General features: G+C 49.4%; 1 protein-coding gene across 2 annotated transcripts; it reads left to right on the top strand.

The window, feature by feature from the left end:
• On the top strand, positions 1–26,259 carry LOC144738045 (dual specificity tyrosine-phosphorylation-regulated kinase 4-like). Of its 2 annotated transcripts, none has more exons than XM_078620944.1 (11): positions 1–77; positions 6,862–6,910; positions 15,855–16,003; positions 16,214–16,350; positions 16,600–16,746; positions 17,251–17,389; positions 18,286–18,367; positions 19,130–19,302; positions 20,301–20,361; positions 21,355–21,472; positions 24,472–26,259. In XM_078620944.1, exons 2-11 carry the CDS (start codon positions 6,862–6,864, stop codon positions 24,908–24,910), a joined length of 1,494 nt encoding a protein of 497 aa, XP_078477070.1. In that variant the 5' UTR covers positions 1–77; the 3' UTR covers positions 24,911–26,259. The 2 variants fall into 2 exon arrangements, with proteins under 2 accessions (XP_078477070.1, XP_078477069.1); XM_078620943.1 differs by having other exon boundaries at positions 4–77; positions 6,862–6,964.
• Positions 26,260–27,928: the final 1,669 nt, after the last annotated feature.

Raw genomic sequence — 27,928 nt, 5'->3', positions numbered from 1 at the left:
CTTCCGCCGGGGCGAGTGGCGCCAACTTCTGAAACGGTTCGCTGTCTGGGCCTCCTCGAGGTCGACTCAGCCTGAAGGTGAGAACCTCGCAGGGCGTGGACACCTCAGCAGTGGCGGGGGAGAGACAAAGGCGGCCCACAGCCGTGGGCTTCTACACAGCTGCTGGGCTCGCGGCATCGGTTCAAGCAGAGCCCGGCTCTGCTGCTGCTGCTGAGGCACTGAAGGTGGAAACCGGCCCAGAGTGGCGCTCGAGTTGAGCCATTGCTGCTGATGAGAGGCTGATGGGATGAGTCAAAGAGACTTTGTTTTATCTTTGCAAGGAAGGGGTTTTCTTCTTGGTTCTTTCGGTAAAGTCACGTAGAAGGGAAGTAATAAAATAATACAAATAAAACATAATAAAATAATTCTCACGACGTTTCGGCCACAACGCAAGCATCCGTCCTCAGGTGAAAACCAGGTCAGACGCTGTCGCCCCGACAGACCTGGTTTTCACCTGAGGACGGCTGCTTGCGTTATGGCCGAAACGTCGTGAGAATTATTTTATTATGTTTTATTTTTATTATTTTATTACTTCCCTTCTACGTGACTTTACCGAAAGAACCAAGAAGATGAATCCCTGCAGTCACGAAAGCTTTAAATAAAAATGTAAGGAAGGGTTTATTGTGAAGGAGGCGAATCGCCTGCTGGCGGAGGAGGCCTCCCCTAGACGCCGCTAATTAGGGTATTTGGTCTACTCTTCCACGCTGATCTACACGTGTTAGAGCAAGGTGGGCGTACCCACACTTTACCCCCACGTTGCGGGTGGTTAGCTCGCTGTGTTTGCACTCCAGAGGTGTATGTTCGATTCCATCGCCCGCACATCCACCCACTCGCTTGCCCATTCACCAACTCACCCACTAACCCATCTATTCACCCACCCACAGGGACACGTGGAGACAGATGAACACACGGGGACATAGAGCCTTGATACAGTGGTTGTGTAGGTGGTGTTTGAGTATCAACATCAAGGTGGTTGTTGTGGTTATGTTGCTTGTTATGGTTGTGGTGGTTGTGGTGGTTTTGGTTGTGGTGGCTGCGGTTATAGTTGTGGTTGTATCGGTGGTTGTAGTGGAGGTTTTAGTTGTGGTGTAGGTGGTTATGTTGGTTGTTATTGTGCTTTTGGTTGTGATTATAATTGCGGTTGTGGGGGTTATATTTTTTGTTGCTATGGTTGTGTACGTGGAGGTTGCGGTGGTTATGTTATGGTTGTTGTGGTTATAGTTGAGGTTGTGATGGTTGTAGTTATAGCTGTGGTGGTTATGTTCTTGTTGTTATACTTGGGTTTGTGATTATATTTGTGATTGTGGTCAAAGTTGTGATGGTTATGTTATGTTTTTTGGGGTTATAGTTGTGGTGAAGATGGTTATGTTGGCTTTCATGGTTGTTGTATATGTAGAGTAGCGGTTCGCACGCCACGCCACGGACCCGAGGAAGTTCGATTCCCGCTCACGGCCAACACCAGTGACGATCATCTGAACCAGTCCAGAGCTTCCCCTAGCCAACTGTGCTAACCGGAGATGTGGTTATAGTTGTGGTTATATTATGGTTGTGGTTATAGTTGCTGTCCATAGTTTTAGTGCTGAGAGTTGTGGTTGTAAATATGGTTATAATTGTGGTTATAGTTGTGGGTGTGGTTATAATTGTAGTTGTTGGTTTTTGTTACAGTTGTGGTTATAGTTGTGGTTATGGTTGTGGTTTTATTTGTGGTTGTGGTTGTGGCTGTGGTTACATTTGTGATTGAATTTGTGGTTATAGTTGTGGTTGTTGGTTGTGGTGGTGATGCTGGTGCAGGTGGTGGGTTGGAGGCCACGTTCTGTGTCCCCTGCCCATGCGGTTCCAACAGCGATGGCTCCAGCCGGCACTGTCGCCCCTGTGCTATGTGGGTCACATGAACTTGTCACCCAGCATGCCTTGAAGTCATCATTATAGGAGCCCTCGCCTCCTCCACGCACTCCTCCTATCTCTCCTCTCTCACCTCCACGCACTCTCCTCCTCCACAGACTCCTCCTGCCTTTCACCTCCTCCCCGTGTCTCCCCCTCTCTCTCTCTCTCCCTGTGTCTCCCTTCTCTCTCTCCCTGTGTCTCCCTCCCCTCTCTCCCCGTGTCTCCCTCCCCTCTCTCCCCGTGTCTCCCTCCCCTCTCTCCCCGTGTCTCCCTCCCCTCTCTCCCCGTGTCTCCTTCTCTCTCCCCGTGTCTCACCCACTCAGCCACTCACTCAGCCACTCAATCACTCAGCCAACTGACTCAATCAGCCACTCACTCAACCACTCAGTCACTCAGCCACTGACTCATTTAGCCGCTCACTCAACCTCTCACTCACTCAACCACTCACTCACGCAGCCACTCATCCACTAACTCAGATATTCGCTCACTCAGCCACTTACTCACTCAGCCAGTCACTCACTCAGCCACCCACTCAGCCACTCACTCACTCAACCACTCACTCAGCCACTCACTCAGCCATTCACTCACTCAGCCAGTCACTCACTCAGCCACCCACTCAGCCACCCACTCAGCCACCCACTCAGCCACTCACTCAGCCACTCACTCAGCCACTCACTCAGCCACTCATTCAACCACTCACTCACTCAACCACTCACTCAGCCATTTAGTCACTCACTCAGCCACCCACTCAGCCACTCACTCACTCAACCACTCACTCAGCTGCTTAGTCACTCTGCTACCCACTCACTCAACCACTCACTCATTCAACTACTCACTAACTCAGCCACTCACTCCCTCAACCACTGACTCAATCACTCACTCAGCCACACTCTCATTCAATCACTCACCTAGCCACCTGCTTATTTGTTTATTTTACCAGGTAAGGCCCATAAGATATATATCTATTTTTCAGACGTGACCTGGCCACATATTATTGCCAAATTAAGTGGCTTTATACGTGTAAATTTATATCAGCAACTATAAATGTGGAGGGACAAATAGAAGAGCCAGACATAAATTCACACGACAAAGGGGAGAGTGAGAGAAACATGTAAACTCCAAATATACAACAGGCATCAGGGTCGGGATTGTTGTATATATTGTCTTGAAAAATAATAAAAATCAAATGAAAAATGTAAAAGGTGTAATTTTACAAAATTAGGTAATTATGTCAATGTATGCAATGATGCTAATTAGGTGCGGCTTTGTTGTCTAGGGGTATTACTAATCGTGATAATTGTCAGTGATGTGTAGGGTCTGGGTTCATATTTGTCGTGTCACTGGAGTCTAAAATAGGCTGGTAGGGTGGGGTTATAATGGCCAGGTAGGGTGGGGTTATAATAGCCAGGTAGGGTGGGGTAAAATGGCCTTGTCAGGAGTCCACCTCCTCCACCACCAGTTCCATCTCAACCTCCTCCACCTCCCACCTCCTCCTCGCAGGAACCCACCCACTCATCCAACCATTCAATCACCCATCCACCTACCCACTCATTCATTCACCCATCCACCCACCAAGTAACTCTACCACCCAACCACCAACTCACTCTAGCACCCACCAAATCACTCTCCCACCAATGACCCATTCGCCTACCCACTCATTCAGGACGTCATGGGACAGACCTAACAGGTGCCATTTGGGTTGACTGCTGTGCCACGCTGCATGCAGGAGGAGGAGCTCACCACTTGAATGTGACATGCAGTGATCTCATCACTTGAATGCGACATGCAGTGAACTCATCACTTGAATGCGACATGCAGTGAACTCACCACTTGAATGCGACATGCAGTGATCTCATCACTTTTTTTCACTAAAACACTCACTAACTCTCACACTCACTCACTCTCTCATGCACTCACTTTCACTCATTCTCACTCTCTCCTCACTCTTTCACTAGAATACTCACTCTCACTCAATGTCACTCTTTCACTAAAACACTCACTAACTCTTACACTCACTCTCACTCATACTCACTCTCCCATTTACTCTGACGCTTACTCAAATTCACGAACTTTTTCACTCAAGTCTCACCAGTCACACCACAAATCGTTGGGGGGTCACGTGGCCACTCGTTGAGCGGGAGGGGTCTGAGGGTCTGACGCAACAGAGATAGGGGCGTGGCCATAGCCGTGGAGGTGTGACGTCACTGCACGCGTGTAGTGAGAAGGTGCAGAGGAGGTAACTGCAGTAGCAGCACAAAGAGCCGAGCTCTTGTTGCGATTATTTACGGGGATTGGAAAAGAGCAGGAGGCACGGTGAGACTCCATATCACACTCACCTTCTCACTAACTCACTCACACACTCTTAAAGGCACTCTCACATTCACTGTCTCTTTCACTCACACTCACTCTTTCACTAAAACACTCACCAACTCTCACACTCAATCACTCTAACTCATACTCACTCTCACTCATACTCTCATACTGACTCTGACACTGACATTCACAAACTTTTTTGCTCAAGTCTGACACGCACAGCACGAACCGTTGAGCGGTCACGTGGTCACTCGTTGAGTGGGAGGAGTTTGAGTGTCTGACGTAACAGAGATAAGGGCGTGGCCATAGCCGTGGAGGTGAGTGACGTGCAGAGAAATTGGCAGCAGTAGCAGCAAAAAATTAACCCGTAAAAACAAAGTTTTTCACTATAAATCCTTTATATGCGTGGCATCGGTTTTATTTTATTATTCATTTCTGTTTTTCTTGAGTAAGAGTTTCATTTTTATTACATTGGTATTTTAAATGAAATATAAGGAAAGTCGTATATAAGGATTATAAGGTTTTCAGTTTTTGTATGATTGTTTATATTGTACATTTTTGTTGTTTTCTTGAATAATTTTCTGTGTTTAGGGAAAATATATGATTGTGTTAGTGAAATATTTTTTTTCCTAAAAAGTGGAAAATTTTGGAAAAAATTTTTCACAAAAATAAATTGTCACGCACAACGAGTCTGTGCAAAATGTCAGCTCGATTGGATCACGGGAAGTGGGTTAAAAAACGACCGAAAGATTTGCACGGTCGTAAGCGCACAAGCAAGCAAGTGAACTTAATATAAAGGATTTAAAAAGAGCCGAGCTCTTGTAATAATAGGTTTTTACCCTTTCAACTGGTACAAAAACTGAAACCTTTATACAAGTCATCATGTTTGCAATAACCACAACACAAGCAGTCAAAATGCAAGCAAAAAGAAACAACTCTGATGATAATGATATGCACTGTCCTTGAAGTTGATTGGTCCACACCCGAGACAGTTGAAAGGGTAAAAACCTATTACTATATTTTGCCACTGGTAAAGAGGTCTCATAGTGTAAATGCTTACCCCGAGCTCTCAATACTCTGATAGTGCACTGTCTTTGAGTTGTACGCCTTTTGGCGTCATCTGGTCCAACACCAATGGAGACTAGGCTCTAAGAAAAGCTGTCTCGGGTGTGGACCAATCAACTTCAAGGACAGTGCATATCATTATCATCAGAGTTGTTTCTTTTTGTTTGCATTTTGACTGCTTGTGTTGTGGTTATTGCAAACATGATGCCTTGTATAAAGGTGCCAGTTTTTGTACCATTTGAAAGGGTAAAAACCTATTACTATATTTTGCCACTGGTAAAGGAGGTCTCATTCTTTACGGGGAGTGGAGACGAGGAGGAGGGAGCACAGTGAGACTCACGCTCACTCACTCCCACACTGTCAGACTCGCTGTTTCACTCTCAAACTCTGTCTCACCCTCACTGTAATCACTCTCACATACTCTCTCATTCACTCACTCATTCTCTGTCACATGCACTCTCTCACGCTCACTCACTCTCACACTAACTCACTATCACACTGACTCTCTTACACTCCTGCTCAATAACTCACGAGTATTTACTCTCACGCTCACATTCACTATCTTACTCATACTCATTGTCTCACTCGCTCACTCACATGCACTCTCACACACACTCTTACTCTCCCGATCAATAACTCTTACATGCATTCACATTCACACTCACTAACTCACACTCACTCTCTCACTCACTTTATCATGCTCCCACTCACTCTCATTAACTCCCCCACTCACTCATTCTCACATTCTTTCATGCTCACTCACTCTCTCACTCACTCTGTCTCACTCGCACTTACTTACCATCACACTTACTGTAACTCTCTCATTCACGTTCACACACATTCACTCTAACACTAACTCTCTCACTCTCCCATGCACTCTTACAACATCAATCTCACACTAACTTTCACACTCATTCTCACTTTCACACTCCCTCACACACTGAATCTCACACTCACTAACTCTCAAATTCACTCACATTTACTCTCAATCACTCATGCTCACTCACTAACTCTGACACTCATCTTCACACTATCTCACTCTCAAACTCATGCACTCTCACACTCACTCTCACTATCTCACTAACTCTAAAACTCATGCAGTCTTACACTCACTCTAATACTTACAAACTCTCACACTCACGCTCACTCACTCTCTCATAATCACTTTATACTTTCATGCAATCAGTCACACAGGGTTGGCATCGTACCCACAACTTCCTGCATCCAGGCGAGGGAGATAACATCTTAGTCTACATTATTGGAGGACTAGTCAACTGGTAGACTAATAGTCAACTGGTAGACTAACAGTCCACTGGTAGACTAATAGTCCACTGGTAGACTAACAGCCCACTGGTAGACTAATGCACAGGGACAAATGCCACTGGGAGTTCCCAATGGCTGGACCACGTAGCAACTTCGCCCCATATTGCCAGAGCCTGGTCTTCCTCACTATGGAACCCAGGGCCCTCAGCGATGTTGCCCCATTGCTCACTTGCTGCACTTTCCCCAAAAGATTGCTGAAGGTTATACCGGGTGACCTGCATCTTTGTCTGTGTGTAGATGGCCAAGGCTGAAGAGAAGGTGGGCTCCAGGAGCAGCATGCAATGGAGTGCGTTGCCCACATCGGACAGCATTGCCATCGCCAGTAGTAAAACCCCACGAGGTGATAGATATGATCAGAGAAGTCATGGTGGTCACAGTTGAAAACAAAAACAAGCATGTGAATGGCTATGGAATAAAAATGTCGCGAGGCAGGGTGGCACAGCAGGAACACTCCTCGTGCATTTCTCTTTGGAGTCGGGATGATTTCCCCCTGCTCTGCATGGGATTCCTCCGGGTTCGCCATTTTCCTCCCACAGCTAAAGAAAATTATTCAAACATCCCAATGCAAAAAAAAATTAGTGTTAGTGATTATATGCAGTCCAGGGACTCAGTGGAGCTTTCTTTGGTAAACAAGCATCGTATATTTTATTATCATTTCAGCAGGAAGAGCCCAATAAGTGGCTAGGCTATGTTTCTTGGGTGTCCTACGATCGTATGGATGTTAAACAAGTCTTCATGACAAAAGCGCGGTTTCATACAGTGAGGGAAATAGTATTTGATCACCTGCTGATTTTGTACGTTTGCCCACTGACAAAGAAATGATCAGTCTATAATTTTAATGGTAGGTTTATTTGAATAGTGAGAGAGAGAATAACAACAACAAAATCCAGAAAAACGCATGTCAAAAATGTTACAAATTGATTTGCATTATTTGACCCTCTCTCGATAAGAACGATTTCTGGCTCCCAGGTGTCTTTTATACAGGTGTAATAAAAGACTTGACCACGATCTCTGGCTCAGTGTCCTTTATTTGGTCCGTACTGTATTACCCACACGGCTGTCTCCTCTTTGCTCAGTCCCCACCGTGCTGACTCCGATGTCTCTCTCTTCTCCACCAGCAGCCCCTCTGTTGGCCTCTGTCGCTCCTGTAGCCCCCACAGCAGTTCCGCTGCTGTTACTCACTCTCAGCCCCCTTGGCTGTAATCGCTGCTCTTCTCGCTCTTGATTACTCCGCAGCGCTCTGACAGACTCGTGCTGTCTCTCTCTCTTCGTCGCTCCTGCGACTCTCTGCAGCCACACCGCTGCCTCTAACACACAGCCTTCCTGGCTGTACTCTGGGGTTGGCCCCCGCTGGCCGGCGGTGCCTCCCTCCTCTCGTTCGCCCTCGTGGCCTCACCCTTTTCCATTCACAACCCGACTGCCTTCTCTTTCCGGTTTACCCGCTTAAGGACCCCAACCTTTCACCCACGTCACCTGGCTCCGCCTCCTCGTGACGTCACATCCGGAAGGTCGCTCACGCCCGCATTACACCACCCTCCCCCATAGAAAAAAACCCAGCCGACCTCGGCTGAACAATACCAAAGCGTAATGCGGTGAACCGACCTTCCCCCTTAAAGGACACTAAGCATGCAATATAACAACAAGAACAACAACACAAGTAACATCGACGAACGTACGAAAGCATGCGATAAATACGACGGCAAGAACAAGAACAATAACAACATACAATCAACGAAACGTAAGCGATTTGGAATGAGTGCGGGTCGCCGGCCCGTCCCGGACGGTCGGCGGCCCACTTGTAGAACGGGGACGCGATGGAACACGAGGAATGACGGGGTAATTCCCCTGCTGCGATTGGAAGTCCACCGACGTCTCGTGTCCCTGACGAATCAGTCTTGGTCGTGTTCCGCGAATGCGCCTGCAGCGGGGTCGGAAGGGTCGCAGGGCTCGAAGGTCCCGCAGCCCTGGCAGGCGCCCTCCGAACAGGCCCACTCCTCCCCCGCGGTGTCACGGTCGGCCTGTCTGGAACAGGTACGACAGGCGCTCTAGCAAGATCAATGGACGCAGGCGGGGAAGAGTCAGAGTCAGCAGCAACAGACCCCGGCAAGGCAACATTGGGAGATGACGCATCACGTAGGGGAGCAACATATGGTTTCAACCGCGACGTATGAACAAACCAACGGCGAGACCCAATCTGAACGCGCGCCGACTGTAGATTGGGAACCTCAATGAGGCGCACAGGACCATGCCAAGGTTTGTGCAATTTAGGAGAGGTCCCCGGCCGCACCTGCGGGCAATGGAGCCAGGCCAGGTCTCCCACCTTCCAGGGGCACTCCCCCTCAGACCGCCGAGCATACCGCTCGTTCCGGGCCTGGGCTTTGGCCGTAGCCACGCGAGCGTTTTCCCGCGCCTCCGTAACCCGGCGAACCGTGTCCTGAATGTATTCAGGGAGTGGTTTACGAGGTCCCTTCACCCCAGTACCCAATTGCACATCCACCGGAGGCACGTTTTCCCGACCATACATAAGGTAAAACGGCGAATACCCTGTAGCCGCATGGGGCGTCATCCTGTACGCCGAAAGCACTCCGGGGATGTGCAGATCCCAATCTGATTGCTGTTCACTCACAGTATGGCAAAGCATGGCAGACAATGTCCTGTTCAGCCGCTCAACCATACCATCCGTCTGCGGATGGTATGGAGATGTCCGTATTTTCTTAGTCCCAAGGCCCGCGCACACTTCAGCCAATAATTTAGAAGAAAAATTTCGGCCCTGGTCCGTGAGGAGTCTCTCAGGCGCCCCCTTGTCCATAATGTACCCAAACAAAAAGGCGTCGGTGATGGCCGCGGCCGACTGATTGGGCAACGGCCAGGCCATCGGCCAACGGGAGAGATACTCAACCCCTACCAGCAAATATTTATTTCCCCTCGCCGATGGTGGGAAGGGTCCCAATATGTCCAGTGCCACCAATTCATTGACTCGAGACACCTGAATCGACTGGAGAGGCGGCACGTAAGGATGTTTAGGCGGCTTACGCCGGGCGCATTCAGGGCACGCGCGCACGTGCCCTACGACATCTGTCGCCATGCCGTGCCAAAAATAATGACGTTGTAACGTCAACAAAGTCTTCTGCACCCCTAAATGCAATAGTGTGTCACAATGGAGAGTTCTAATCAACTCAAATCGCAAGGACGTTGGTACCACCACACGCCAGCTTTCCTGGAACCTTTCTCGCCACATAAGCAGACCATCTCGGAGAGCGGTTCGCGGCCCCACAGCCGAACTCGGACTCCCATTGTCCCTCATAGACCGCTTCCGCATGGACAACAACGACTCGTCCATCATCTGTTCCCGAATCCAGACAGACCGCGGCAGATTCAAAACCCCGTCAGTCGGTCCCGGTTCCATCGGAGTATCCGACTTCCCGACGGCCAACGTAAACGGCTGAGGGGGGTTCAGAATCGGCGAACACCTAATGCGTCCCCGACGCACATTTACAAGGGGCGCGCCCTGGTAATCTGGAAAGTGCGTCAGCGTTCGCATGGCGCACTCCCTTCCGATGTTGAATTTGGAAGGAAAATTCCTGCAGCGTGTCCAACCAACGTGCCCACTGTCCCGATGGCTGGTCCATTTTAAGTGCATATTGCAAGGCCGCATGATCCGTACGCACAATAAAAGAACGACCGTAAAGGTACGGTCGAAATTGGCGTAGGAAAAAAACAACCGCCAAAAGTTCTCTACGAGTGACACAGTAGCGTGTTTCCGCAGGCGACAAGACTCGGCTACCATACGCCACGACGCGCTCTACGCCCCCTTTAGACTGTGATAATACCGCCCCAATACCTGTGTCACTCGCGTCCGTATCAAGAATGAAAGGGCGATCAAAATCGGGATAATCCAATGTCGGGGCCGTAGCCAATAGATCACGCAGACTCCGAAAGGCCGCCTCTTCCGGCTCTCCCCAAACAAATTTCCGTCCTTTACCCGTAAGGAGATGCAAGGGCCTCGCAATCGTCGCAAACCCCGGCACAAATCTTCGGTAATACGAGGCAAATCCCAAAAACCGCCGAACATCCTCCACGGAGGCCGGAGTCGGCCAATCCCGGACGCACGCCGTCTTTTCCGGATCCGTGGACACCCCCTCTGCACTCACAATGTGCCCCAAATAACGGACGGACCGTTGCAGTAGGTGGCATTTCTTTGGTTTGAATTTCAGATTGGCAGAGCGCATCCTCGTGAACACTGTCTCCAGCCGCGTTAAATGTTCCTCAAATGTGCGGCTGAACACAATAATATCGTCCAAATATATAAGACACGTCTCCCACTGCAACCCCGTCAAAACGAGCTCCATCAACCTTTGAAACGTAGCAGGGGCCGCATTCAATCCCATCGGGAGGCAGTTGAATTGAAATAACCCCTGCGGCGTACGGAATGCGGTTTTCTCCCGTGAGGACTCGTCAAGGGGAAGCTGCCAAAATCCCGAAGAGAGGTCCAGTGTGGAAAAGAACTTAGCCCCCGACAATGCGTCAAGGGAGTCGTCCATACGCGGCAGGGGGTACGCATCTGCCACCGATATCTTATTCAATTTCCGGAAATCAACACAAAATCGCAAGTTGCCATCCTTTTTCTTAACCAAGACCACAGGAGCGCCCCATGGGCTGTTAGATGGCGATATAATGTCCGCAGCCAACATGTCTTCCACCGCCCCCCGAACGTGTTCTCGCTCCGCTGGACTCATCCGATGCGAATTTAACCGAATAGGGGCAGCGTCGCCCGTCTCAATGTGATGGGAAAGCAACGATGTGCGTCCCAAATCCAAATCGTCGGAGCTGAACACATCCGAATACGTCAGCAACAATTTACGCAGCGCATCACGTTGCCCCACGGACAGGGAAGAATTTTCGTCACATAAGGTAGCGATCCAACGATTATCCGAACCCCTTGGCTCGGAAACACCAGCGACCACTCCCCGGCGATGCGGACAATCGTGCGTCGCAAACGCCGTAGTGGCATGTGCCACAACCGTACCGGCCGGAACACGGATGTTTTCCACCCCCGCATTAAGCACCTGTAAAAACGGTAATTGATCCGGCCGGACGATGGTCTGTGCCCCAACTAACGCCAACCCTGTTGTTATCGTGGCGGATGGCGACAACAAGACCCCTACTGCTCCTAGCCGATTGGGCAGGGGCTTCCGATACCGCAAGGGTATAAGCATCTGTGAACCAGGTGGGATGTCCACAGATGCGACGGACAGCGCCTGCACCTGTACGGCCGAAGCAGGTCGCCCCCAGGGCGACGGCAGAAACGAGATTCGACGGCCCCCCGGCAATTCAATACAATTCTCATTGATTTTAATCAAAATGGGCATCTTAGCCAAAAAATCCGTGCCTAGTAAGCAAGGAACCGCCAAAGATCTCGATATTAACACAACGCCCGAAGCCGACACATCCCCTATAGATATCTTAGCATCCACCTGGCCCACGATACCCATACTACCCCCGTTCGCAGCGACGCACGACCCATAAACCGGACGCACAGCCCCCGGCGGAATGCCCAACAGATGGAAAATGACATCCGATATAATAGTCGCAGACGCTCCCGAGTCGACCAAAATGCGCACGTCCACACCTTGTATAGACCCCGGTACAGTGGACGAACCCGTAGCGGCCGCGACAACTCTCCGTGCCAATTTGCGCCACTGCGTAACTGAACGACAAGGCCCCGTCGATGGCCTTTCTTTAACAACAACAATAGGATCGCGCAACCAAGGTGGTGGGTGAGGTGTAAAGCCTTGCCGGGTGTCTGGTGCGTGCCGACATGCCTGTTTCGGAGGTTCCTTGGTCGGCTTGTCCGGTGTTGTGGGCTCCTGCTGCGGCGGACCCGGGAAGCGGGCCCAGCAATCCTTGGCGTAATGGCCCCTACGGCCGCAGCGGAAGCAATCGGCATCGTTGCGCCGAAGCGCAGGTCTTGCATCCCGACGGCCCCGTTCCGATGGCGTAGCGCGCGGCCCCGGCCTTCCGCGTCCCGACCATGGAGAGGAGGCGGCCGTCAGCTCCCGAGGACCCCGCTCATCCGGCACATAGATCGCCCTTGTGGGGTCCCACCCCATCGCGCCTCCTTCCTTGACGGGCCCACCCGTCCATGCCGCCACTTGCTTCCAGCGACGGAGATTAAACTGCGCATCCAGACACTTTGCTGCCGCCCGGGACGTGAGCTTCTCATGCCCACACACAGGCATGGGGATCCCCAGATCCCGAGACAGCTCCAGCATTTTTCCCAATATGAGAGGCTCGAGCAGATCCTGTGGCGTGTCAGGATATGCTGCCATGGCCAGCTCCAACACCGCACCCCTGAACGCCACGGGCGATTCTTCGGGTGCTCGTTGTCGTTGAGCGAATCGCCGATTCGCGTCGTCAGGTGGCTCATAGGCGTCAGCCATTTCCTCAAAAACTCCACATAAAGTCTTCTTCTTATCGGCCGTTATGGAACGGAAAAATCGAACAGATTCGTCGTCCAGTAGAGTCGGCAACACTTCCAAAGCCTCCGCATCGGTCCATCTTGCTGAACGAACCGCCGCCAAAAATCGGCAGGCGAAAGCGCTCCAATCGCCCCCGATAGAGAATTCCTTAACTGTAGTAAGGTGGCGACTCCGACTCCTCTTTACGCCGTCTTCCAATGATGGTTGTTCTGGAGGCAAATTCAAAATGGCGTCGGCCCGCGGCGTGGCCAAGATGGCGGTTTGGCGCCGCGGAGCGCGCAAGATGGCGTCTTCTTGCCGCGTGGCCAATGGCGGCGGCAGGGCAGGCAACGTGGCGGCTCGTGGAGCACCTCCTTCCGCCGTCGTCCTTGGCGTAACGAGGTGACATAGATGCGCCAGGACGTCCTTGAGTGTCTCCAGTTGTTCTGCCACCTGTTGCCATCTTTGATCAGCGTCCGATGTTGTTGACGGACCCGCCATCGCGCCGACATCTTCCACGCCCGTCCCCGTGCTCGCCTCAGCAGGGCTCTCCTCCACCACCCCAGCAGAATCCGTGGTCGGAGGGAATTCGTCGTCGTCGGACGAAGAAGCCGATGCTGGCGCCGGAGGAATTTTCTTCCTTACTTGCTTAGACATGCCGTTTCACTTCTGACACCAGTGTAATAAAAGACTTGACCACGATCTCTGGCTCAGTGTCCTTTATTTGGTCCGTACTGTATTACCCACACGGCTGTCTCCTCTTTGCTCAGTCCCCACCGTGCTGACTCCGATGTCTCTCTCTTCTCCACCAGCAGCCCCTCTGTTGGCCTCTGTCGCTCCTGTAGCCCCCACAGCAGTTCCGCTGCTGTTACTCACTCTCAGCCCCCTTGGCTGTAATCGCTGCTCTTCTCGCTCTTGCTTACTCCGCAGCGCTCTGACAGACTCGTGCTGTCTCTCTCTCTTCGTCGCTCCTGCGACTCTGCAGCCACACCGCTGCCTCTAACACACAGCCTTCCTGGCTGTACTCTGGGGTTGGCCCCCGCTGGCCGGCGGTGCCTCCCTCCTCTCGTTCGCCCTCGTGGCCTCACCCTTTTCCATTCACAACCCGACTGCCTTCTCTTTCCGGTTTACCCGCTTAAGGACCCCAACCTTTCACCCACGTCACCTGGCTCCGCCTCCTCGTGACGTCACATCCGGAAGGTCGCTTACGCCCGCATTACACAGGTTACGAGCTGAGATTAGGAGCACACTCTTAAAGGGAGTGCTCCTAATCTCTCAGCTTGTTACCTGTATAAAAGACACCTGTTCACAGAAGCAATCAATCAATCAGATTCCAAACTCTCCACCATGGCCAAGACCAAAGAGCTCTCCAAGGATGTCAGGGACAAGATTGTAGACCTTCACAAGGCTGGAATGGGCTACAAGACCATCGCCAAGCAGCTTGGTGAGAAGGTGACAACAGTTGGTGCGATTATTCGCAAATCGAAGAAACACAAAAGAACTGTCAATCTCCCTCGGCCTGGGGCTCCATGCAAGATCTCACCTCGTGGAGTTGCAATGATCATGAGAACGGTGAGGAATCAGCCCAGAACTACACGGGAGGATCTTGTCAATGATCTCAAGGCAGCTGGGACCATAGTCACCAAGAAAACAGTTGGTAACACACTACGCAGTGAAGGAATGAAATCCTGCAGCGCTCGCAAGGTCCCCCTGCTCAAGAAAGCACATACACATGCCCGTCTGAAGTTTGCCGATGAACATCTGAATGATTCAGAGGACAACTGGGTGAAAGTGTTGTGGTCAGATGAGACCAAAATGGAGCTCTTAGGCATCAACTCAACTCGCCGTGTTTGGAGGAGGAGGAATGCTGCCTATGACCCCAATAACATCTCCACCGTCAAATATGGAGGTGGAAACATTATGCTTTGGGGGTGTTTTTCTGCTAAGGTGACAGGACAACTTCACCGCATCAAAGGGATGATGGACGGGGCCATGTACCGTCAAATATTGGGTGAGAACCTCCTTCCCTCAGCCAGGGAATTGAAAATAGGTCGTGGATGGGTATTCCAGCATGACAATGACCCAAAACACGGCCAAGGCAACAAAGGAGTGGCTCAAGAAGAAGCACATTAAGATCCTGGAGTGGCCTAGCCAGTCTCCAGACCTTAATCCCATAGAAAATTTGTGGAGGGAGCTGAAGGTTCGAGTTGCCAAACGTAAGCCTCGAAACCTTAATGACTTGGAGAAGATCTGCAAAGAGGAGTGGGACAAAATCCCTCCTGAGATGTGTGCAAACCTGGTGGCCAACTACAAGAAACGTCTGACCTCTGTGATTGCCAACAAGGGGTTTGCCACCAAGTACTAAGTCATGTTTTGCAGAGGGGTCATATACTTATTTCCCTCATTAAAATGCAAATCAATTTATAACATTTTTGACATGCGTTTTTCTGGATTTTGTTGTCATTCTGTCTTTCACTGTTCAAATAAACCTACCATTAAAATTATAGACTGATCATTTCTTTGTCAGTGGGCAAACGTACATAATCAGCAGGGGATCAAATACTTTTTTTCCCTCACTGTAGGTGGTGATACCAAATTCGTTATCAGTCTGTTCTTCACATGTTACAGGAATATGGAACTGGTTAAAAATGCAATCAAAAAAAAACACGACCACATTGCTTAGTGAACAAATTAAAGAAACGAAAATGTTTTATTTGACAAAGCAATATTATAATAGGACAATATTAATCATCATTGTTCTTATGTTTGCAGAAATCTTGAAGCTCTTTGGGGATTTCCTGACCCCCACCGAGAGAAGCGAGGTCCTCAACGTGAATAACGTCTGGTATTTCGGAGGCCATAACAAAGGCTTTGGCACTCAAAACCATGGCTATGATGATGTCTACAACCATTATGTCTCGGTACGACTCTCCTCAGGTCAAGTAACACGTGGAGAACACACAAAGTCTGCACACTGACAAACACCATAATAATCTGCAGAACAGGCGGACAACATACCCTACACATTCACACTAACTCTTACACATGCCACACATATATTGCATCCATACTCAGTGACTGAATGAGCAGTGATTGGATCAGTATACTTAGTTGATGTGATTGCACCGCAGGTCGAGCATGAGCATCTCCATTTCCGATATGAGGTGCTGAAAAAGGTGGTCGTCGGACCTTACAGCCAGATCTTCAAATGCTGTGACCACAAGACCAACACCCGAGTGGCTGTGAAGATGTGGAGACAGTCATTCAGGTAAGACTTCACAATGGCTTGCATGGAGAAGGCAGAACAGTAAATCAATTCCATATTTACGTGGGTAGTGTTATGGTGCTCATATGTGTGGGTTTTCTCTGGATTTATGTTTAACTTCTTTCGCGCCGTACGTAGCCCACTGTTAATCGCAGATGCGGTGAAGGACAACTGTCTTTGAGAGCGAGCGACAAACTGTTACAAGGGTCAATTATTGTAATTAATATGAAGCTGTGGATTTCCGCTGTTTAGTGCCGAGGAAGACCACAGCCAGTGGATGGAGTACCACATCTTGCTCCAACTTCAGGGCTGGGCCAATGATGATGTCAACGTTGTCAGAATTCTCGACTTTTTCACCTTCAGGGGTCACAACTGCCTCGTCATGCAGCTCATACCGAAGTACGTACCCTGCTGTCTGAGCAGAGACATGTAAAGCTGGCTGCTCCACTCCATTTTCTTCTCCAGCCTTGCTAATTTTTCGATAGCCACACCGACAACCGTCAGTGTGACGGCAGTGGTAACACTCGTGCATCATTCCAAGAACTTGGGTTCGATTGCTGACTCGGATAAGTGTCTGTGTGGAGTTTGTTCTCCACTTGTTCTGCATGGAATTTATCCCCATTCTCCGCATTCCTCCAATAGCGAAACACTCGCACATAATTTAATTGGCATCGGCCAAATTTGCCAGTGCTGAGAAAATACCTTAAAAATAACTCAGTTGGGATTACACATCGGAACAATGTCACCCCGACAGGAGAAACTTGGCAGGACCCTCAGGAAAAAAGTGTTTACATTTAGTGAGGCTTCCATGGATAAACGAGTATAATAATTGTTGATAATTTTTATTGCTTACTCAGCCCTTTAAAGGATGGCACTGACTTTGTGTTGTTGTATCCTTAACAGAAGACGTCTGTTAAGTGCCATTGATTGCACGGCACCCCAGCACATTGAGATGACAATGGTGAAACTCTTCACCAAGTTCATCCTCAAATTCCTCATTCATCTCCATGCAAAGGGAATCGTGCATGGGGATATCCAGCCGGTGAGTGGACACCAGGTTCCGCACAACTGCAGCATTAATTTGAGTTCCCGTTCGGGGCTCGTCTTCGTAGAACCTATACCCATTGATCAAAGCGTTAATGCATCTGCTCTGTCCAACTGTCAGTAGCTGCGGGTCATGATAACTGTCGTAGAGAGGGTTATATATGGGTGAAACTTGAGTTTAAAGTTTTGTTGCTATTAGGGACTCGCACTAGAGAAAAGCAGACATGTCGAAACAAAGCATTGCCCAAATCATGGAGACACAAACCAGTGCAAGTAAAAGGACGCTTTGAAATTAAGCAACTGTGCTTTAACCTGACAGCTGCCCACCTGTTTCCATGCTGCTCATGCGCATGAGAATGCGTTACCAACTTCATGCATGTGCATGCTTCTGCCTAACTAACACTCACAGCTACAAGCTCCGTTCGGCCCTCTTGTAACAATCGTCATACAGGTATGATAAGAGCGCCCTCCTTTACGCCGGGCACCCCAGAGTGCTCTATATGAGATTAGAGATTGGAATAATCTCATCTAAATACATTTGAAAGGGCACCCCAGTGGCATCTGTCAGAAAACATTCTCTTGAGTTGCGATGAATAACCTTGGCAAAAGCGTGTCATCTCAGATTCCCCTTTTAATATTTATTGTGGTATTTTGCTACATGACCAATCTGCTGCAGGCTGAATAGTTGTGCATGCCTGTAATCCAGCACTGTAGAGCCGCAGGTTGGTGGATCACACCAATGGTGTGAAACATCATCTGTGGCCCCTCCTCGTGCCTCGGAGTGGTTCTCTCTCTTCCAGATAGAGTGAATACTGCATGGCATTGGCGTATTACAAGTTGACATTATTTATCATGACCTCTGAATGTGAATATCTTCTGCTGCCTATCGTCTAGAGGAACATGTTGTTTAAAGAGCCTGGGGCAGGGACCATCCGGATGATGAGTTTTGAAAACAGCTTTTTGGTGGGACGCCAACGTGAGTCGTGAGTGTGTGGCTGAGTATGAGAATGTGTGTGTATGCAGTTCATGGAGCGGTAGTGTAGTGGTTAGCACACTGCATTACGAAACTGGTGACCTAGGTGAGAGTGGCGATTTTCTGAACTGGTTGTGAGCCTCCCCTAGGTAGACTCAGTCTCAAATGAGTACCTGGTGTGGTGTGTAAACAATGCCACTCAGGAGACAAAGGCATGGTGCAGGGCACCCACCCCCCTCAAGTGTCGTTTTGGACTTCATAGGTGGTCACTAATTGCACCTGCCCCAACAATGTCTAAGGCTACACGGGGGAACTTTTCTTTGTTTATGCAGTGAGGAACCGTAGTGTTGGGGTTAGTCGACAGCACTACAATCCTGGTGACTGTAGTAAAATTTGCGTTCATGAATATCTGAACCAGTCCTGGGCCTCCCCTAGATCGACTCAGCCATAAATGAGTACCATGTGCGGTGTCTAGGCACCACCAGTTTAGAAGACAAAGGTGGCTGGGCGTGGTGCTGGCCACCCATCTTCGTGTGTGTTGTTCAGGCCTTCATTAGGTGCTCGCTAAAAGCAAATGCCAGATAAATTTGTTAAAGGCTATATGGGGACGTTTTGTGTGTGTGCACATGTGTTTGCGTCTCTTCACCTGTGTGTGCATGTGTCTAGACCTATGGGTGAGTACATGTGTTTGTATACATGTTTTTTCGTGCCTGTGTGTTGCTGTTAAAGGCTATATTGGTTATGTTTGTATTTTGTAATTCACAGGTTCACAGATTTTTGGTTCCCCCGCGTACCTTGCCCCAGAGGCATACCTGGGCCACATGTCATCTTTCCCGGTTGACATGTGGGGGCTGGGGTGTACAGTGGCCGAGTTGGCTACCGGGCACATCCTCTTTCAGGCCATCAACAAACACGACCAGCTCCCGTGTTATATGGAGGTATTGCCCACACAGCAGTAACACTGACAATTCCGTTATTGAGTGATAAATGTCATGACCAATTTGCTCTTGAAATCGCGCAACTCAGTCATTGCTTCTAACCATGTTTTTCACTTCTCATCGAGTATTTCCGCATCAAGGGTATTAAAATAATATTCAGAATTGGTATGACCAATTGAACATGCGACAGGAAATACTTCCTTACAATTCCCTGAGCAGACCACTTGAGTCGTCTCTTCTGTGAGAAAGAGGCGTACGACTGCTCGCGACTGGTTGCATGGTTGTTCACACACAAGCTACTGAGTTGCATACAACCGCATGACAGAACCAATTACTCAGGCGTAGACCTGTCAAGGTAACTGTGAGCGGAACGCATAGATTTTTAGAGCTGGTGTTATGACTCGTGATAGATTATTGCATGAGGCCACGGATTGGCCAAATGTAACCCTACACCACCTGCAAATAATTTGAATTGTCAGATGAACGAGCATTTATCGCGCCAATTATTGTTGTTTCATCTCAACTGCTTGTAATGAAGAAAATTCTCACAACCATATAAGCAATTTCAAATGACGCCACGGGACCCATTACCTCCGCTGTGAATGAGGCAGATGGTGCATATTATTTTGTGGTTTAATACCGCAGTAAAGACCAGGGCAGTCACTGGGATTGATCCGTGAACTTCTGCAACGTGCGGCGTTCGCGGTTTTGCTGGGCCATGCCAATAACACTGCCCCGTGCCTGCATGCGAGAACCATCGGGAGCGGTAGCCGAGTGGTTAGCACCCTGACCGTGTGGTGTTGAATGTTGGACCAGTCCTTGGCCTCTCAAATATCGACTCAGCATTAAATCAATACCTGGAGTGATTTGTAAAATAGTTGCTGTGGTGTGGCCTTGGGTGCTGTGCCATCATCAGTAGGTGCTCACAAACAGAACTTTCCACACAAGTGTGTCAATACTGTATGGGTGATCATTGTCTCTGTGTGAATTGTGTGTAGATCCTCGGGATGCCTCCTCAGAATTTGATTGATGACACGCCTGAGAGAAACAAGTACTTTGGTGAGTGAAGGGGCGTGCGGGGGAATCGCGTTAAGTTTGAGGGGGAGCTGGGTCCGTTAAGAGTTTAGTGGGGCATTACTTTGTATATTCAACTACTTCCACATGTGTTTTGGCAGTCAATATGATTCGTAATGCATTTTTGGGGAAGGGTTAGGCCTCATGGTGATCTGCCAAAATTTGTGTCATTAAGGTTCTCCAACCACCCGACAAAGGCAAGCAAATTAAAGTACCACGAGTGCAAGCGATTAAAGAGACGCCAGTTGTGATTATAATCATAATTATTTTTGTTGAATCACCTGTAATGTGAAGGGTAATGTTCAAAACCACGTTTAACAATGAGATCAGACGTTTTTGGGATGCTGCAGAGGCGAGGAAACGTTACCTCCCTCACCTGCAATGCAGAAGATCGTAGCGTAGATCCCCACCCTGGTTGCTGTACATTGCGGGAACTTATCTTCTCCCTTTTGCCTGGTCACCTCTTAAAAAGAGGCAATAGTTCAGTGGGCTTTACCTGGTAAAAAACTATGTTTTGCTTGAAAGAGGTTAAATCAAAGTTAAAAGAGCTTTTCTTTTTTACCTCTAGGATCTATCATAGTTAATACTTATTGAATGCACTTGGTATTTGCACTATCATTCTTAGAACGCAAAGCTATCACAAAGGATGGTGCCTGCTGTGTTTCACAGACACCGTCTGCAGTCATTTTTCAGTAGCGGGCGTAACACCAGCATGATAATCTTATGACTTCACAAGGTCTGTAACGTTCCACTTTAAACCAAACAGCGCAAAGCATCGTATGGTTATTACTGAAGTAATTACTGAAGTAATGACCATGGCGGCTTGCAGAATTTGAACCATGAACTTCTGCAACAAGCGGTCAAAGTACTCCCACTGGTCTATGTCATAGCACTATAAGATTGTGTTTCTGCGCTGTGGGTGTACAAGGGTGCTGTGGTTTGTAATGATGTTTTACCTGGTCTGCATCATCCCTGCAGATGGTTCGGGGATGCCTTTGATGTCCGGACAAAGCAGGGTCCCAGGCAGTCACTCCCTCTACCTGGCACTCGGGAGCCAGGACTCGGAGTTCCACGACTTCATTAGCCGCTGCCTGGAGTAAGAACCCCCCCCCCCCACAGAGTGGTTTTTCCCAGTCAGTCACCTGGTAAAAAGAAAAGAGTTTAATAGTTTAGCATCACTGGCGAATGCTCCTCTTTGATCACTAGCTCCACTCTCTATTCTGATTATTCTTTATCTTCCAAGCCATATATCCCATTAGACAACCTTGTCAATAGACTTGCATGTAAAACATGCACTTGCATAGAGACCCACAGACTCACATACACTTACATGGTCCATACACGTGTAGTGACTCAGTCGGAGACAGGGTTATTAAGGGACCTTCCTTATTCCACACGTCAGGAAACCACATGTGCCCCGCGTGTCTACGCGCTAGTCACACATCCATGTCCTTGACGGCACTACCTAGCTGGAGCAGTCTGCAGGCTGTCTAGTTAGCGGCGTCAAAGGTGGTCGGAGACTGCGGCGACGAAGGTGACGAATGGCGACAGAGCATGGGGATCCACTTCCAGCAACAACCCCGAGCTCCCGTCCCGGGCCCCCTTTTATTCCCCTGGCGTGGCCTCGCCCCGCCTCGCTACGCCCTCTTTCTCGAACCTACTAGTGGGTTCTCAGGCTTCCAGATCGATTTCTTCCTGGGCTTCTTTTTAGATCTCCCGCTGCTGACGTGTGCACTGCCCCCTGCTGCCAGTACCGCTTTCTTGTCAGCAGCCCGCATTATTACACTACACGTGTATAGAGAGACCTATAGACTCTTATACACTCACATGGTCCATACCAATACCGCCATTTGCCCCTAAGTGATGGTGATGTGACCATGGCGCTTGTGCCAGGCTAGGTGCACTTTGAGACGTGGAGTGCCGAAGGCTCGCTGACTGTAGGTCATGGGACATACCCAGCGGGTGCCATGGTTTGGCTGATTGAAATGACTGACACATGCACCACTGTACCTCCTACTGTGCCAACTTACTGAATTTTAGCCGCCTGGCGCTCCACTAAGTGTTGTGAGCATCACTCCTCTGCCCTCCGAGGGCGGCTGTCTCCACCTGCCCAGTAGCGTCCTTCATGAGCCTCCTCCAGAGGCCGATCTTGACACTGCAGGTAGCAGTCTTCGGCAAGTCAACTCAGCTCCACATCCTCCCGTACCGCATCAGTCCATCTCTTCTCCAGCCCGTGTCGTGCCAATTTATCCCCCTCGATGCAACCAAACAGAAGCTGCTTGGGTATGCGGTGGCTGGGCATGCGGGCTACATGACCCAGCCAATGCAGCCTTACCTGTCGGAAGAGCTCACTGATGGGAATGTGTCCAAATCTTTCAAGAATTTGTGAGCTCCTCACACAATCCAGCCTGGATAAACCTAGGATGGATCGAAGGAAGGCCAGCCTAAACGTTTATAACAGGCACAGATATTCCTTTAGAGGGGTCCACGTTTCACAAGCATAGCGAAGAGAGGGCATGACTGTGCCCGAGAAGATCTGAAGCTTCGTGTGGAGTGACAAACCAGATAGCTTCCACACAGCATTGCTCAGCCGATAAAAAAACGACGCCCAACTGCTGATTCAGTAAGACCTCTGCTGTCGAACCGGAGCTGGTCATAAGCACACTGGCCAGGTATGGGAAACTCTCCACTCTCTCCACAACTGCTCCATGACCAACGGGGAGCTGAGGGGGTGGAGTGTTTGATGGTACAAAATACCCATGCAGGTGCTTAGTGTTGGTGGGGCTGATGGTGAGGCCCCACCTCTGAGTGGCAATCTCCAGGTTCAGCAGTAGTGCTTCCAACTCCTCCTTTGAGTGAGCAGCAATCACCAGATCAGCATACATTACATGGTTGACCAATAGCGAGCCATTACTCGACCCCACCCAGTCTCCCATTATCTCTGTACCAGATGGAAATTTCTCTGGTACAGCCATCAAAGGCTCTACAAACTACATGGACGAAAAGATGTTAAATAATGTGGGATGCAGAGGACATCCCTTTCGCGCACCCCAAGGTAAACAGGGAATGGCTCTGACTTCTGGCCACGTAGCTTTACCTGAGGTTGGCCACCATCATGAAGGCCCTTAATGTCCACACACTTACATAGAGACCCACAAACTTGCATACACTTACATCAGCCATACATTTACAAATAGACCAATAGACTCACGTGTACTGACATGGTCCTTACACATATAAAGACCCAGACTCATACACTCATATGGTCTCTACACTTATAGAGACCCATAGACTCACATACCCTTACAGAAAAGCCCTTAAAAGGAACATATATCGATATATGTATATCATCTATGTGGAGGGGGCTCGTGAAGGATGCCACTGGGCAATGCCAGGCTACTGGGCAGTTGGAAGCATTGGCCCTCCATAACAATTGAGGGTGGTGGAGCGATGTTCACAATGAGTGGAGCACCAGGGGGACAAATACATCAAGGTGGCACAGTGGGGAGAACAGAAGGTTCATCTGACAGTCATCACCAATAGTGGAGGATTTCTGCTTCTCTTTTTTTTTATATATATAGTCAGGTCCTGCAATTTTTTAAAATCAGCGCTCTATGACACAATCAGCCACTATTGAGTCATGACATAGCCAACATCGTGGTGTATTCGATTATTGCAACTCACTAGTCTACGGGACGTCTGGAAAAAGCATTAGGAAGCTGCAGCATGTACAACTTTTTTGCAAGATTCAACCATGTCCGTCCAGTGTTCACGGAGCTGCATTAGATTACATTTGCTGAACGAATACATTTTAAGGTCGCACTCATTACACACAAAGTGCTTACCACAAATGAGTCACAATATCACTGGGAAATTAACTTTTAACTCTAGATTGAAAATTACATCTTTTTATAACTCAGTATTGAATGTAGTTTGTTGTCCTTCACCCGCACCTGCAATTGGCTATGTACGGTGCAAAAGAAGTTTAACATACACACTTAAGTTAATGGATACAGTGAGAGAAAGAAATGCACATAAATCCTTACATTATTATCACCCTTACCACGTGTGCCACATATTTCTGTGTCTCAACAGATGGGATCCAGCTCTGCGGATGACACCAGCAGAGGCACTGGCGCACAGCTGGCTGAGGGATGAGGAGGAAATGCCGAGGGATGAGGAAGTGCCGAGGGATGAGGAAATGCCGAGGGATGAGGAAATGCCGAGGGATGAGGAAGTGCCGAGTCCGTGTGTGCCTCTTGTGGACACATCAATCCACTCAGAGGCATCCGCCAAGGAGGAGACGAGACAGTGGCGTGAGCCCCTGCAGAAAGAGAAGAAGCAGTCACATCTGGTTCGTGCGTACAGGGCCGTATGCTCATTCTTCCGTGGCTTTAAGAAATGCACCGCATGCGACCGTAATGCTCATCCTGGGCGTGTACACATTCCACACACCATATACACACACGCTCTTCTAAACGAATACATGAGCAACTTCCGGATCCTATCTACTGAGTTTTTTAACCCCACATAAATACAATAAAACCGCTCTTAACGACGGTAATTGGTTCCATGAATACGGTCATTAAGTAATTTGGTAATAAAGCAAGTACAGTCGACCCTTACACATCGCGGGGATTAGGGGTGCAGGCCCCCCGCGATCTGGAAAACCCGCATAAAATGTTTGGTCCCCTTGGCGAGCGAAGCGAGCACCTCCAGTTACTAAACTTTTTAAGTTATCTCTACATGTTCAGCCTTTGCGTGTCGTCTGATGGCTTTTGCGTTCTTTTAGAAAACTTTAACTTTTTACAAAATGTAACGTAAAAAAAATTATTGTGTATATTTATGGTATTAAAAGATACAATAGATTAATGTTATACAGTACTGTACATATATTTTATGCATTTATGAGTTACTAAACTTTTTGTGTCGTCTGCTGAGCTTCGCATGTCATCTGTGGCTTTCGCAAAACTCCCAAAAACTCCCTAAAAATTCCCATTTAATTTCTTATGCCGACCCCGCGATATATTGAAACCGCGATGGGGAATGCCGTGATGCAGAAGGGTTGACTGTAATTTAGTTATTAAGCAAGCATAGGAAAGACATGTTAAAGGCTTAATTTGTTTCCATAGCATCAAAAGTTACACCTTTTTCACCCAAAAAACGTACTTTATAATGTTTAAAATGTTTATATTAGCAAATAAAGTTACTAACAACATGATAAACACAGAATATTTGAAAGAAACTTGGTTAATTAATTCATTAATATTGCATCGTAATAAAAAAATCAACAAAGTTGCATGATAAAGCGAGACAAATACAGCAATACTGTATAGAGTAAAACACAGTCTGCGATGACACGCGAGATGCGTATGTAGGCTGAACAAAGACTGAGGTGCATGGGTAGCATCTAGAAGCGCCTTGCATCGTCATGTTATGCCGAGGCAGCCATACAACTGCTTATTTCTACTCGCACGTCGTAGTTCTGTTCACTCAATCGCGTTATAAAAAGAATGTGTTCCTTAATACATTATTAGCGTGATCAAAACACACGTTATAGCAGAACTGACTATACACACTATACACTACACACGCCATACACATGGGACTAGCTCATTAGTGTAGTTAGCCCTACGCTGGGCCCTGCCATCCTGGTTTTCATCCGGGCAGTCCTCAGAGGATGACCTCGCCACGGTTTCCAGGACATGGAAGGGCATAGCTGAACCAGCATTTGAGAGCTGAGGTGGCCTGGTGATATAACAGATGAAGCCAAAAAGGGCAAGTACCAAGGCCACCTGTTAACAGTTAAGATTAATCTTATTCATAGTTGTATAATTATCATTGTTGGTTTAAAAGACGTAATAAAAAATCTAATATTGGTAACGTCGACTCAAACTCGTCTGTATGTCATGCAACTCGGAGTTCACATGAGCGGGGGGAGGGGGGTTTGGGTCTGGGCTTCACCGACTCCCCGTTGAGACCCACGGTGGGACTTGTGCCTCCTCGTCATGCATATGTAGTGGTGGTATTGACGTGCGCCGACTGTGACAGTGATGGATCACAAGGACGGCGCGGGGTGCGGGGTTGGGCACGCGTTGTGGGCGTGGTGTGGACGCGCGCGCCGGGAGTGACAGAGGACGGGGCGGCGCGGCGTGGGTGGTGAGGCACGATGAGATGTGGGAAAACAGGATCGTAGCCAGCGCCCAGCGATTGGTCGAATAAGTGGGTGCTCGCAGCGACGTCCGCAGGTGGGGTATAAAGGGGGACGCGCGAGAGCACTCGGGGAGAGTTACCCAGTTGAAGACCCGAAGACGGAGCTGAAGACCTAGTGCCCCGAGACCCCTAGTCCCGCCGTCCTTGTGGGGACCGGGGCCCTGTGTGGCTCGGAGGCGAGGCTGTGGGACCCGGGGTCCGACGCCCCCGTGGGTCGGGCTGGGGACCCACAGTCGAGACGGATACCCCGGGCAGGGAGTGTCCCGAGTAGCTCAGTGGCGTTAGTCGCCGAGTAGCTAAGTGGATGTTGGTCATCCGAGTAGCTCAGTGGCGTTAGTCGCCGAGTAGCTAAGTGGGTGTTTGTCACCCGAGATACTAAGTGGATGTTGGTCATCCGAGTAGCTCAGTGGGCGTTAGTCGCCAAGTAGCTAAGTGGGTGTTTGTCACCCGAGATACGAAGTGGGTGTTTGTCACCCGAGATACTAAGTGGGTGTTTGTCACCCGAGATACAAAGTAGGTGTTAGTCACCTGTGAACAAGTTTGATAAAATAAAGAGTGTGTTACCCGTGAAGTCGTCTCCCGCCGAGTTACTACATTACAACTGGCGTCAGAAGTAAACCTGTCTTCAAGAAGTATGGACACGAGGAAGACTACCCGTACCCACGAGCGAGGTCGGGACGACGACGGCGTACCGGGGACACCAACCTCGGGAGGAGAGGACGAGGAGTTGCCGCCGATGCAGCACTTCGCGGTGATGGCCGACGCTCCGCTTGCCTCCGACACCAGCCTCCAAGACGCGCACTCCCGGTTGGCGGAGTTGCTACTCGCCGCCGCCGCTGTCTTGGCCGAGATCTCCGTTCCGGCGAGCGGAAAAACGGCTGCGGGGTTGGTGGAGGAAGCGACGTTGGAGGAATCCCGCCAAAAGGCGCTTCGCGCCAAAAGTCTGGAAGTTGCCGCCGTTTTTGGGGGGCCGCCACCGATTGGCGGGAAAGACGGACGCCACGTGGCCGGACACCTCCGCTCAGCGCAGCCCACGTCATCAGCGAGCGCCGGAGCTCTCCATTTTGCGCCTGACAACCGAGCCGACATTTTACACAACTACAGCGGAGCGCGGGAAAATCTCTCCGACGTCGACGACGATCGGGTCCTCCAGCAAAGATTGCCCGCGCTGTCGGCGTTCAAGGCGGATGGGGGCGACTGGGGAGCCTTCCAACGAAGGTTCCTCGCTCATCAGGAGATGTCGGGGTGGTCCGACACCACTGCCCTGCGTGCGTTGCCAGCGATGCTTGACGACGACGCGCTTGCAGCCTTCACATCTGCTGCAAGGTCGTCCCGCTCT

The sequence above is a fragment of the Lampetra planeri genome, chromosome 77 (assembly GCF_965212315.1).
Source record: "Lampetra planeri chromosome 77, kcLamPlan1.2.h2, whole genome shotgun sequence".
NCBI classification, from domain to species: Eukaryota; Metazoa; Chordata; class Hyperoartia; order Petromyzontiformes; family Petromyzontidae; genus Lampetra; species Lampetra planeri.
The sequence above is the reverse complement of the archived record's forward strand: the minus strand, read 5'-3'. Positions and strand labels throughout refer to the sequence as shown.

Bases quoted from the DNA above. Each gene is read 5' to 3' on its own strand.
- LOC144738045 (XM_078620943.1), top strand. From the start codon at position 6,862: ATGGCCAAGGCTGAAGAGAAGGTGGGCTCCAGGAGCAGCATGCAATGG. The intron at 16,004-16,213 runs GTACGACTCTCC...ATTGCACCGCAG, and splicing joins TCTACAACCATTATGTCTCG to GTCGAGCATGAGCATCTCCA. The intron at 16,351-16,599 runs GTAAGACTTCAC...TCCGCTGTTTAG, and splicing joins ATGTGGAGACAGTCATTCAG to TGCCGAGGAAGACCACAGCC.